At 46.2% G+C, this 12,572-nt stretch overlaps 1 protein-coding gene across 2 annotated transcripts in view; it reads right to left on the reverse strand.

Moving 5' to 3' along the window:
- Positions 1-12,364, reverse strand: part of MANBAL (mannosidase beta like) — a 28,644-nt gene extending 16,280 nt beyond the window's left edge. Inside the window, exons 1-2 of one of the 2 annotated variants that reach the window (XM_080924880.1) lie at positions 12,340-12,364; positions 280-482 (exon numbers count right to left, since the gene is read on the reverse strand). In XM_080924880.1, coding sequence (XP_080781006.1) covers positions 280-429 — 150 coding nt within the window. In that variant the 5' untranslated portion in view covers positions 430-482; positions 12,340-12,364. Of the gene's footprint in view, positions 1-279; positions 483-7,038; positions 7,141-12,339 lie in introns of those variants that run through there. The other variant, XM_080924881.1, reaches the window with a different exon arrangement.
- Between the last annotated feature and the right edge of the window lie 208 nt (positions 12,365-12,572).

The raw sequence follows: 12,572 nt of genomic DNA on the forward strand, positions 1-12,572 counted from the left end.
CTCAAATAAAATAAAATAAAATAAAATAGCTTAATAGAAACCTAGCATTCAGGACTCATGAGGATAGAGTCTGGAGCCAGCCCTAGGTTATATAATAAAAATTTGCCTCAAAAAACAAAAACATAAAAACTGTGAAAAAGATCCATCAGGTCAGCTTCCAGGGACCAAGCTAACTTGATAAGGAGCCAGTATAGTCCCTGCCAATCTTGCTTGCAGTGACTTCTGGAATAAGAATCTAGCCTGCCATCCAGAAAGCTGAGGTCGCAGGGAAGGACTCACCGCGTCGTGGGACTTGGGAATGGGTACGATGATGGCCAGGACACAGATGAGCTGGAAGATGGCTCCCAGGAAGAGCCCATACCGCAGCAGGTTCTCTAGGAAGGTGGGCTCAGGCACCTCGGGAGGCGAGAAGTCCAGGTCGGAAGCCATGTCCCACCACTGCCAGGCGTCTCTTGAGATGCACGGCTCTCCAGAACCAAATCCTAAAGCAAAGAGTGAATGTCAGGTTTCCCCATGTGATCTGAGTGGTCCCACTGTGTGCATGCACAAGAACAGGAAGCAACTTCATCAAATCATTCTTGAATCTAATGAAGGATAGATGCACAACAAACCATCCTTCTTTGTAAATGATGTTTTCTGAATATAAAGCTAATAAAAAAAACAAATGCAAAAATCTCCAACTAATGTTTTTTAACATATTAATCTGGGTTTCCAACCAATATGTTTATGAAGACCTGCACATCTCTATTTTGTTCTCTTTTGCTTTTGAGATAGTGTCTCGCTCATCCTGGTTGGGCTGGCCTGGAGCTTCCTATTAACCCAGGATGAGCATGGGCTTCTGATCTCCTGTTTCTGCCTTCCAAGTGCTGGGGCTGGAACCCAGGGCCTCACGAATGCTGAATAAGCACTCTACTGACTGAGGAACACCCACTACCTATCTGACTTTGCTTTTCTAGTCATTTACCTAGTGAAATAACACTTAGGGACACCAAAGACTGAAGAGACAGGCTAATGCCTGCTCTCAAAGCTCTGCTCCAAATGGAGGCAGATTGTAAACCACGGAGCCAGGGCCTCTGTGGATGCTGCAGGTCTTCAGTAAACAGAGATGAGAACAGGGTAGAAGTGATTCACACTTGTAATCTGAGGGAAGAATATTCTAGATAGAAAGAAAAGCAGATGGGGACCCCGGGGTGGAAAAAGGACCCACATGGCTAGGAAGGGAAACTGGAAGCCAGTAAGAGAGGATGGAGAATAAATAAACCTTGGAAGACTCGGTCAGCCCTTTTTAACTCGACCAAGTAAAAAGTAAAGCAGAAGGCTGGAGAGATGGATGGCTCATTAAGAGCACTGACTGCTCCTCCAGAGGTCCTGAGTTCAAATTCCAGCAGCCACATGGTGGCTCACAACCATCTGTAATGGGATCTGATGTCTCTTCTGGTGTGTCTGAAGACAGCTACAGTGTACTTATATATAATTTTTTTTAAGTAAAGCGGAGAAAAGCACTAAGTTCTAAATTACTTTTTGTTGCTGTTATTTTCTTTGTTTACTTTTCTGGTTTTGTTTTGTTTCGTTTTCTGAGACAGAGTCTCTTTATTTAGCCTTGGCTGTTCTGAAAGGATGGCCTTGAACTCAGAGATCTGCCTGCCTCCCTGACTGTCTCCCAAGTGCTGGCATGCCGAGACACTACACTCAGCTCTAAACAAGTTTGAATGGAGAGACAAAGCAGAGACAGGGAGACCCCAGCCTATAACAAAAGCTGGTAGAGAGGTAACAGGGGACCAGTCAGGCCTTAGTCCACCTCTCCTTTCACCAGCTCTCCCATTCTCTCTCTTTTTACAGACAGGGTTTCTCTGTGCAGCCCTAGCTGTCCTGAAACTTCCTCTGTAGACCAGGCTAGCCTAGATCTGCCTGTCGAGTGCTGGGATTAAAGGCTTTTGTCATCACTGCCTGGTTTCTATTCCTTTCTTTCTTTCCTCCTTTCTAATGTTTTACTTATTTTTATTTTATGTGCATGTATGTCTGTGTGTCAGATCCCCTGTAAGTGGAGTTATAGGCAGTTGAATTGAACCCTGGTCCTCTGGAAGAACAGCCTGTGCTCTTAACTACTGAGCCATCTCTCCAACCACATTCTATCCCATTCTTAACACCCTGGTAATGCTGGAAGAACTGTCTGTGGCTCCCCAAGAACACTGAGCCCTCCACGAAGCTTTGATCTGCCCAGAACAGCCTTCCAACCATGACTGCTGTTCAAAACCCTATCCTAACACCAAGCCTGAGCACAAAGGTCACCCTCCCCCTTTGCCTCTTTACCATGGCACTTATAAATGGCTCTCTTTTGCTACCCCAACAATAAAGGGGCAAATGTACCGTGGTGTCAGGGGTCACAGATGCCTTTGTGTTTTCAAAGAGTGTACATACCATGCAATTTCCAGTGAGCTCTGAGCTACCCAATACAGTGCTCATGAACCACATGTGGCCCCAAATGTGGCTGGTCTGAACTGAAATGACAGTTCAACTAAATGCAGACAAATTTCAAGACTTATGAAAGAATGAAATCTCATTAATGTTTATGTTGACTATATGCTGAAATGGCATACTGTTAAATCACTAAAACTAATTTAACTTAATTTGAAAAAAAAAGTTGGAGAATGTATTTTATGCTGTCAAAACTTACTGAAAAACTAAGGTAATCAAAGCAGAGTTACTGCCCTGAGAACAGACATACAGACAGACAGACAGAGAGCTCCAAATAAACACTCATAGGCAAGAGAAGACAGACTTTAAACAAGTGGTACCAACAAATAGTGCCTACACACAAACACACAAACACACACAAACACACACAAACACAACCAATGAAGTAGCCAGTCCCATTGTACCTCATACAAAGATGAATTCAAACTGACCCAAGATATAAATTTAAGAGTCCAAACTATAAAACCATTAGGAGAATCTTAGGAGGACATCTCTATAGTACTGGGTTTGTCAGTGGTTTCCTGTATGTGACATCAAAGGCACAAGTTACAAAAGAAAGGAGTCAATTGACTCCACAAAAAGATCAAGACCTTTTGTTCAGAGGACATTCCTCAGAGAGAGAAAGACAGCCTAGAGAATGGATGAAGACATTCATGAACCACCGTAAAGGTCTAGCATTCCAATAGACAAAGAACACTTCTACAAGGCAACCATAAAACTTAAGTCACAAAGCAGAGGCCAGAGAGAGGGCTCAGCCAGCTGAGGCACCTGCCACCAAGGCTGACAACCTGAATTTGATCCCAGGAGAGAACAGATTCCTAAGAGTTGTCTTCTGACCATCACGTACACACTGCAGTAAGTGTGCATTCTGACCCCTAAAAATCAGCATTAAAAACAACATAAATAAGTGGGAGAGGGCTGTCAGTTCAAGTCTGCAACCCCAGCAGTCATCTGGGAGATGAGCTCACAGCCAGCTTGTGCTACAAAAACAGCCAGTATGCGTGCATTTAATAAGATTCAGTCTCAACCAGGATGGTGGGGTTTGCGACATGGCTCTGGGGATAAACTTATAGCTTGATTTTGATCTTGGATAGATATGATGGAAGCCTAGAACCAACTCTCACAAGTTGTTCACATACGCACACACACACACACACACACACACACACACAGGGTTAAAATGTAAAGAAAAGTATATCAAGAAGCACAGGTGGGTACCAAGTGTCAGTAACAATGTGGAGAGCTGGAAGCTGTGTGCATTGCTGTCTTAGGTTCTGCTCTGTTCTGTGCGTTCCCATGGTCACCACGGAAGCAAGCAAACAGGCATGGCATCGAAGCAGTAGCTAAGAGCTTTACTTACATCTTGTTCCACAGTCAGCAGGCACAGTCTGAATCTAGTGTGGCCTTCTGAAACCTCGGAGTCCACCTCACAGCGGATCACCTCCTCTAATGAGGCCACACTTCAAAATCTTTCCCAAACAGCTCCCCAAAGGGGACCAATTTCAAACATATGAGCCTATGGAGGTCACTCGCCTTCAAGTCACCACAGCTGCTGATGGGGATAAACTGGCAGGGCAGCGGTAGAAACCAGTCTAGGTAGGAAGCAGAGTTTTTGTCTAGAAGTGTGAAGAAGTTCTGGAAGTACGGATAATAGTGATAAAAAATGGCCAATGACACTGAATTTATTCTTAGAAATGGTACATTTTGAGCTACATTCAGAGGCTCACATCGATAATTCCAGGACTTGGGAAGTGGATGCAGGAGAATCACAAGTTCAAGGCCAGCCTGGGCAACACGAGACTCTCAAAAAAGGTAAACTTTATGCTTTATTTTAACACAAAACAAAATTTCACTCTTTTTTTTTTTGTCTATTCACTATTTATATCATTTTACTTTCTGACACAGGTTCTCATGTAGCCCAGGATGGCCTTGAGTTCCCGACCTTGCTGTCTTCGTCTCGGGAATGCTAAGACTGCCATCGTGCCTGGCTTCCCTGCTTCTTACACTTTACACGCCACTAGCTAAGCATGCATTATGTAGGTCTATAGACTCGCCCTGTCCACTGAAGCTGTCCATATGGCTTTCTTCCATTTGGGCCCTGCTGTTCCTCTACTTTAAACGAGTCTCCAACATGAAGAGCACAGAAGGATTACTCAATGACTGACTACGCAAACAGCGTGGGTCTCACACCAATGGCTTTGCTTTCCTTTTGACCTGGTCCCTCTGAAAGGTCATGTGCTTGGCCAGCAAGATAGACAATTCTCACATCAGTTCAGCCTATTCTAGAAGCCTTTCAAAGCAGAAGTCACCCCTCACTCACTGTCCTGCCCCCCATCCTTAGAGCTGGCAGACCTTCTTCCTCCCGAGGAGGATCTGACTTCTGGAAAGAGCCCAGTGTCAGCTGGTTCCAATTATGGTGAATCAGGTGGGGCACGGTGCTCAAGGTTACCATCTTTGGTCATGTACAAGGTGCGAGGCTTGGAGACAGGCAGACTGCTTGGAGCAGCTCCTAAGCTGGCTCCGAAGTGAATTCCAAGGCAGCCCAGCCCAGCTCCAGGAGAGGGACTGACAAGGCTCTCCGGGGCACGAGCCCTAGTGCCAAGGCTGAAGAAAGCCTCACTCCTCCAGTGGCACCTCATAAACTTAGTGCCCTCAACCATGCTTCATGCTCAAACCCGTGGAGTCTGAGGACATCGATGCTCAGCCTCGCCGATATTATGATATTAGGGGCACTGTGATAAAGGTCAGGCATCAGGAAGCTGGGGTGTACACTGCCTGACTATGGGCATCCAGCTACACTGTAGCTTATCTATTGAATTCTTAGAGAGGTGATGTCACTTTGAGCCCATCAAAAAATGTGCCCAAAGCCATAATATACACTTAAGCCTTCTTTTTCTTTAGTGGTCATTAGGCCAACATATAACAAGTCATAAAACGGATGATATCCTTTGTCTGAATAACTTACTTCCTAGAATTTAGATTAAGGAAATAATTAAAAAGCAAGGGCCTCCAGGTACAAAAGCAGTCTTGGCAGCACCATCCGAACACTGGAGGCAGGAAGTGTCCAGCAGGAAGGGAGCTGGTGATGGAGCATGTACACCACGGGACTGCAAGGACAGCACCCTGGACACATAAACCTGTGGTCATGCCGGGGGAGGTCTGGCAATGTGATGGGGGAGGTCTGGCAATGTGATGATGAGGAAAAGAAACAACTGTATCACCACAGTGACTGCAGCCCTGTCTAACCAATGTCACTGGCTAAAGACAAAGGCAGGCACTCCCAGAGGACCGCTGTGGACAGGTGCCATGGTGGTGGTGTGTCATGAAGCTTCCATTCTAGGGACTGCTTCCAGACACATACAGTACAATGTCAGGGCTAAAATTCGAAAACCCAAAGGAGGGGGAGTGGCATGTTATTTTATGTGGGGTGGGCATAGAAGGGCTGAGAAAGAGACATTTCTGTCAAGGCAAGAGAGCAAAGGACTTCAGATGTAGTTCAGAGCATATGCAAGCCCCTGAATTTCCTCTGCAGCACACACACACAAAGGAAGGCAGAGAGTACTAGACTATTCCAGAATGGAGAACAGTTAAGGCAAAGTCCCCAAGACTGGAATGTGCTCCAAGGTAAGCAAGAGAGTGAACTCGCTGGGGAGGGCGATGTGGACTAATATAAGGGCTTTGGCTCTCACTCTGGGTGAAAGTGAAGCCACTATAGGGAGCATGGCAAAGAAATCCCACAATCTCCCTGGTTGCTGTGCAGAGAGCAGACCAGGAAACAAGAACAGAAACAGGACACTCACAAGAAGTGCTGACAGGCAGGAGCCACCAAGGTATAAGTCTGAGGTTACCACATATTCTAAACAGAGAAACAACAGGCTAAATGGGCAAATCGTGAATGAAGTTCAGAAACTTGGAGGGGATGGAGGAAACTGCTCAGCTTGACTCTGTAAACAGAAGATGTTAAACACCAAAGGTCAAAACTAAAAGTTGCAGCACAAAGAGAAAACTTTAATGTACACAAATGGCTTTCAATGTTCACAGTGGAATGCAGGACACAATTCTGCATCTGACTATTCTAAACACACTGATGAGGGGCTAAGAACAGGGTCCTGGCATGAGTGACTCTGAAGATGAGAGGCTGAGGCAGCTGTATACGCCCTCGCATGGTCAGAGCTGCTTCCCCAGCTGGGCATGATTACACAAGCCTTAATCCTGGCGGCTAGAGGCAGAGGCATGTGGATTTCTGAGTTCCAGGACAGCCAGGACTACACAGAGAAACCCTGTCTCAGGAAACAAAAACAGACAAAATCTAGTTGTATACTAGGTCTAGTTGTGAAGCAACACACATACACATAACACACTACACACACACACACACACACACGCCAGAACCAACTGTAAGTGAATAAATGGAGAACTGGGTCGCTGCAGTGGGGAGGAGGTTCCAGACAAGAGAAGGAAGCTACGTCATCCACAGGATAATAACTGGGGGTTAGAGACATCAGTATAGTGTACTTAGCTTAATATAGACACATGCAGAAATGGTTATAGTCATGTACATACAGGTATACTCTGGTCACTGAGAGAACACAGAAACGAGTATCCCAGGAGCAATGGCTACATCTTGTGTCCAGATCTTGGTTTCTGGGCCATCTTTCCATAAGAAAAACCAGGACTCCTTACAGAAGTGGCTAGTTTCTAAGCAAAAATAAACAGGATGAGCCTGGGACAGAAAGCATGCAAGTGCTTTAAAAACAGAAAAGGCAAAAGCAAACATTGCCAGGAGTTGTCAAGAGTGGGAATTTAGCAGCTAAAGTCGGGACACAAGAATGAGAAACTCAGGGTATAAAATAAATCCTGATAAGAGAATCAGCTGGTAAGTCTGTGGCAGAGAGCAGACACATCTCTCGCATGAATTACAACTATTTATACAGCCACTCTGCCTGTGTGTGGAGCACATCCTTCCACAATCTCAGATGTGCTGTGCAGGAGACACACATGACTGCTCCCTGGAGAACACGGACAGTGTCACCCAGATCCACAGCAGGCTCCTTCCCTCACAACCCTTGTCTCCCGCAGGGATGTTGTGGGAAAGCACCTGGGCAGGAGAGGAGCCCCGAAGGCGTGCTGTCTGAACTGCACCGTCCGGAGAGGATGCAGAGGAAATCGTGAGATCTGAACATAGAAATTCCGGTTAACTGTGCTGCACTGACACAGGCTCATTAATGATGGCAAATGCTCTATCCAGAAATTCAACAGTATCTCAAAATAGCCATAAAGCTAAAATTTTTTTAAATATTTTTTGAGCCTGTCTCACATATCCTAGGTTGGCCTTGAACTCAGTAAGTATCAAACAATGATTCTAAACCTCCCAATTTACTTTATTTTTTTGGATAATCTCTGTATTTACATTTCAGGTGTTATTCCCTTTTCACCAATTCCACCCCCCTCCATTGCCTCCATGAAGGTCTCCATCTTCCAACCTCCCTCTCCACCTCAGGACTTTGGCGTTCCCCTACACTGGGAAAAGGAGCCTTCGCTGGACCAAAGGCCTCTCCTCCCATTGATGCCAGACAATGCCATCCTCTGCTGCATATGCACCTGGGGCCACGGGTCTCTCCATGTGTGCCCATTGGTTGGTGTTTTAGTCCCTGGGAGCTGTGGTGGGTGTGGTTAGTTGATCATTTTGTTCTTCCCATGGGCCCACTTTACTTCCTAAGCATAGGATCAGCATAGGAACCGTCAATCTCATTGTGTGCAGAGTTGAGGACTGAGCCCAGACAGCGTGCACGCTAGGCAAGCACGTTCACCAGCACTACATTCCCAGGCCCTAAAATACTTTTAAAGCATCTCAAAATAAATAACCACAGGTGCAAGTAGAGACTGCAAGGCTCATCAAGCCCTAACTCTAAAAACGTAGATTTCAAATTGCCAGAGGTTTGGGGGTCTCCCAATTGCTCCCCAGTGCTGTACACTCTGGACAGGGATCCTCCTGGTGAGCAAAGTTTCAAAAGCTGTTCTGAGACTTCAACTAAAAAGAGGGAGGGAGTGCTGGGGAGATGGATGGCCCAGTGGTTAAAACTGCTCTTCAGAGGACCTGGTTCCAGCACCCACATGGCAGCTCAGCCTGTCTGCAACTCCAGTTCCCAGGCTTCTGACACTCTCACACAGGCCGGCATAGAGGCAAAACACCACTGAACATAAAATAAAAAGAAATTATTTACACATATGTTTTTTAAGAGGCAGGGGAATAGATAAGTATCAGTAGATATTGCATTGGAACAATCATAACAAAGTCCCCAAAACAGCTCAGTACTGGGTAAGTCTAGTGGAAGGAGGTAAGCAGCCCCTAAGGGAGTCACAGTTGATAGCTGCTAGACTGAAACTGCTGTACAGACATCTTGCAAAATAAGACTACTGATTCCTTTACTGCTATTTAAAAGTATGAGATGCGGGGAGACTAGAGAGAAGGCTCAGCAGTTAAGAGCACTGCCTACTCTTCCAGAGGTCTTGAGTTCAATTTCCAGCAACCACATGGTGGCTCACAACCATCTATAATGGAATCCAATGCCCTCTTCTGGTGTGCCTGAAGACAGCTACAGTGATGGTTTGCATATGCTTGGCCCAGGGAGTGGCACTATTAGAAGGTATGGTCTTGTTGGAGGAAGTGTGTCACTCTGGGGGTGGGTTAGAGACACTTCTCCTAGCTGCCTGAGGATGCTCAGTCTGTTCCTGGCTTCCTTTGGATGAAGATGTAGAACTCTCAGCTCCTCCTGCACCATGCCGGCCTGGATGCTGCCATGCTCCCACCTTAATAATAATAGGCTGAACCTCTGAACCTGTAAGCCAGTCCCAATTAAATGTTGTTATTTATAAGACTTGCCTTGGTGAGAGTGAAGAGGGATGAAATTGGAGAAAGGGGATAACATCCGAAATGTAAATACAGAGAATATCCAATTTAAAAAAAAAAGACTTGCTTTGGTCATGGTGTCTGTTCACAGCAGTAAAACCCTAAGACACATACATAAAATAAATCTTAAAAAAAAAAAAAAAAAAAAAGATGAGATGCCAAAGAGTTGTCCTGTCTTACCCAGTAGATGCTAGATACTATGCATAGTATTGAACCCTAATCCCTAACATACTGATTTCCTCTCTCCACACACACCAAAGGCTACAGGATTGATCCCTGGGATCAAGATCATCAGGTTATGAGTAGATGACAAAATGTGGGTGTTGTGATGCAGCATTAGGCTGCCTCAGACCTTCTGACAATACACGAAAGGGGGCACCATTCAAGCCAGTTATGTTGGCAATGGCTGGGTGTCAGGGGCAGAGGGGAATGGTGGTTGGGGAATCTGTGACAACTGAGGACTTAAAAAAAAAAGTTACTGTAACCACCATCAATAGAAAAGTAGATATTCTATTTGTTTGTGTCAGAATCTCACTGTGGAACAAGACATGTAGACCTCTACGGTCTTGAACTCACAGAGATCCATTTGCCTCTGCTTCCGTAGTGCTAGAATCAAAGATAAGTGGGGAAAGAGAAAGGATGAAGCCCTTATGCCAATCCAAAGCGAAACTCTTGCGGATGGTGACCAGTGACAGGTAGGACCTCATCCTGAGCAGGACTGCTTAGGTGTGCAGACCTCCACCCTCTATTCAAGCCTAACCCTGACAGTATCTCGGGGAAGGACCAGAGGACTCTCATTTGTTCCTTTCCCAATGTGGGCACCGAATACGTTGCCTTTTCTGTTCTTCACTGCTAGCTGTCTCATCAATCAAAATATTAGCGATCAGTGGCCAAATCTTGTTGGCACTGTCAGAACCTACTTTTACCCTAAAAACTTCAGTTAATAAAACCTTTCAAAAAAGACATGTGGTTACTTGGGACATATACTTTTTGTCCCAACACTAGGGAGGCAGGCAGCTTTCTGTGATTTCAAAACCAGGTGGTCTGTCTACTGAATTCCAGGCCAGCCAGAACTGAAATCCTGTCTAAAAATAAATAAATATTTTAATAGCATACCAATTAAAGTTACTGTGCTAATTCTACCAATGCTTGCAGGGAATTCGCTCCTTAAGTGATCAGATGGATGCCTTATTCTGTTCCTTCCAAGGATCATAGTTCATAATGGAGTCCTTTGGGATAGGTAGAATTTGAAACACACTGGTAACATTTGCCTTCTAATTCCAAACTGCCATCAGAGTTCTTCTGGAAATGTCGAAGTTTGTTCACCGGCAGCCACAGCCTCTGTGGAGACTTTGTTTTTTTCAGGACAAGTCTATTCCTAACCCTGTGTGGCTATCCCTTATTCACAGAAAGTGGCCTTGTGTTCTTGTTTCAGGGGACGCCTGGCTGAAGCCTTCACCTGGCGTAAGACACTCTTTGTCCGTGTCTTCTATTCAGTGTGATGCTCTCTTTACCGTACCTAAGGAAACACTTACTACGCACTATGGCTGTAACCTTGACAATTCAAGGTACAAAAGCAAAACCACCACTTACTGATGTTTCAGAAAAGTTCCCATGTAGCCCTCAAATTTGCTATGCAGCCAAGAATAGGAGTGTAGGAGTACTCTACACACACACAGGTTTAAAGATTTATTTTTAATTATGAGTAGCTGCTGTGACTGCATGTATATGCTCATGACCTAGAGTCCCAGAAGCATCGGCTGTCCTGGTGCTGGGACTAGAGTGCCAGGGAACTGCCTGACGAGAGCCGTGGAAGCATCCGCACTCTGAACCACTGAGCCATGACTCTGACCCTTCTTTGTTTTTACTCAGGGTCTGGCAATTGGGCCCAGGCTGGCTTCAAGCTCACTACATTTCTGCCTCGGGTAGAAAATGCAGGAATTACAGAGGTGCAACACCATAGTCCACACAAATTTTTCCTCTTCATAATTTCACAGATATAAGATTTGTTTTTGCCTGACGGTGGTAGCAAAGGCCTTTAATACCAGCACTGAGGAGACATAGGCAGGTGGATCTCAGACCTGGTCTACGGAGTGGGTTCTATACACAGAGGAACTCTGTCTTGAAAAAAATAACAACAAACACTTTGTGCTCACCAAAGTTTTTTTTTAAAGCAACTTTAGCCTTAGGATCTTTGGCTCTTTAAGTAAAAAAGCACCTTTTTACTTAACAGTAGCGGTGTTTGGCTTTGCTCCGGCAAACCCCAAAGCCCATCATTACTACTGTGCTGATATAAGGGTTACCTGAACACTGGCGGTGACTAAATGAATGGGTAGCATATACAGAAGGCTACGCCAAGCAAGAAGATGTATGTGCAAAGCCAGAAGAGCTAAAACTTCATCACTGCTTTCTTAGGGCTGGGAAGAACAGTAGTGGGGCTTGGGCATGGGACGCAAGCACGCTGAATGACCTCTCTCTCTGCTACTGAGTTCAACGCGTGCTGTTTGTTTCTGAAGTCTTCCACTTTCAGGTGACAGGTTAAGTCGGAGGCTGTTGCATTCACCGTCCTTTTCTCTGACAAGAGTTTCCTCTCAAGCGCACACTGCACCTACACACTTACACATTCATGGCCTCCTCGCCCTCAGCGCAGGCCTATGTGCGCCTTTCGCGCAGGAGGAAACTGACCGGGAGAGGAAACGCGAGATGCCGGAGGTTGCATAGCAATTCAGGGCACACCGGCCCAGCCAAGCCCCGGCTCCACCTGGCGGAGGGCAGGCCGGGCCCTGAAGAACCCTAGCTCGGGCCCGGGCGACGGCCCCCGTCTCCTCGGAACGCAGACGGCCATCGCAAGTAACTTTCCTCCGCAGGCCCTGGAAGCCGCTGAAACCCGCAGCGCGGCTCCGACCCCGCCCGCCAGGAAGCCTCGGCCCGGTCACCGGCACCTGAATACTTACCTCCGGTAACGCCGCGCCGCCGCGCCGGAAGTGATCTGTTGTGACCCGGAAGCGGTGGGCCCGGAGCAGCAGGCGATTCCGCTCAGCCGGCTTTACCGGAGGACCCGCCGTTGTTCCTCCTCCTGTTTTCTATGTACACACCGAAGGCTGAAGCTTTAGTGAATTTTTGTTTGATTTGAGACAGGGTCTCACAGTGTATCCCTGACTGGCCTCGAACTTGGAGCAGGTCTCCT

The sequence above is a fragment of the Micromys minutus genome (assembly GCF_963924665.1).
Source record: "Micromys minutus genome assembly, chromosome: 11".
In the NCBI taxonomy this organism is placed as follows: Eukaryota; Metazoa; Chordata; class Mammalia; order Rodentia; family Muridae; genus Micromys; species Micromys minutus.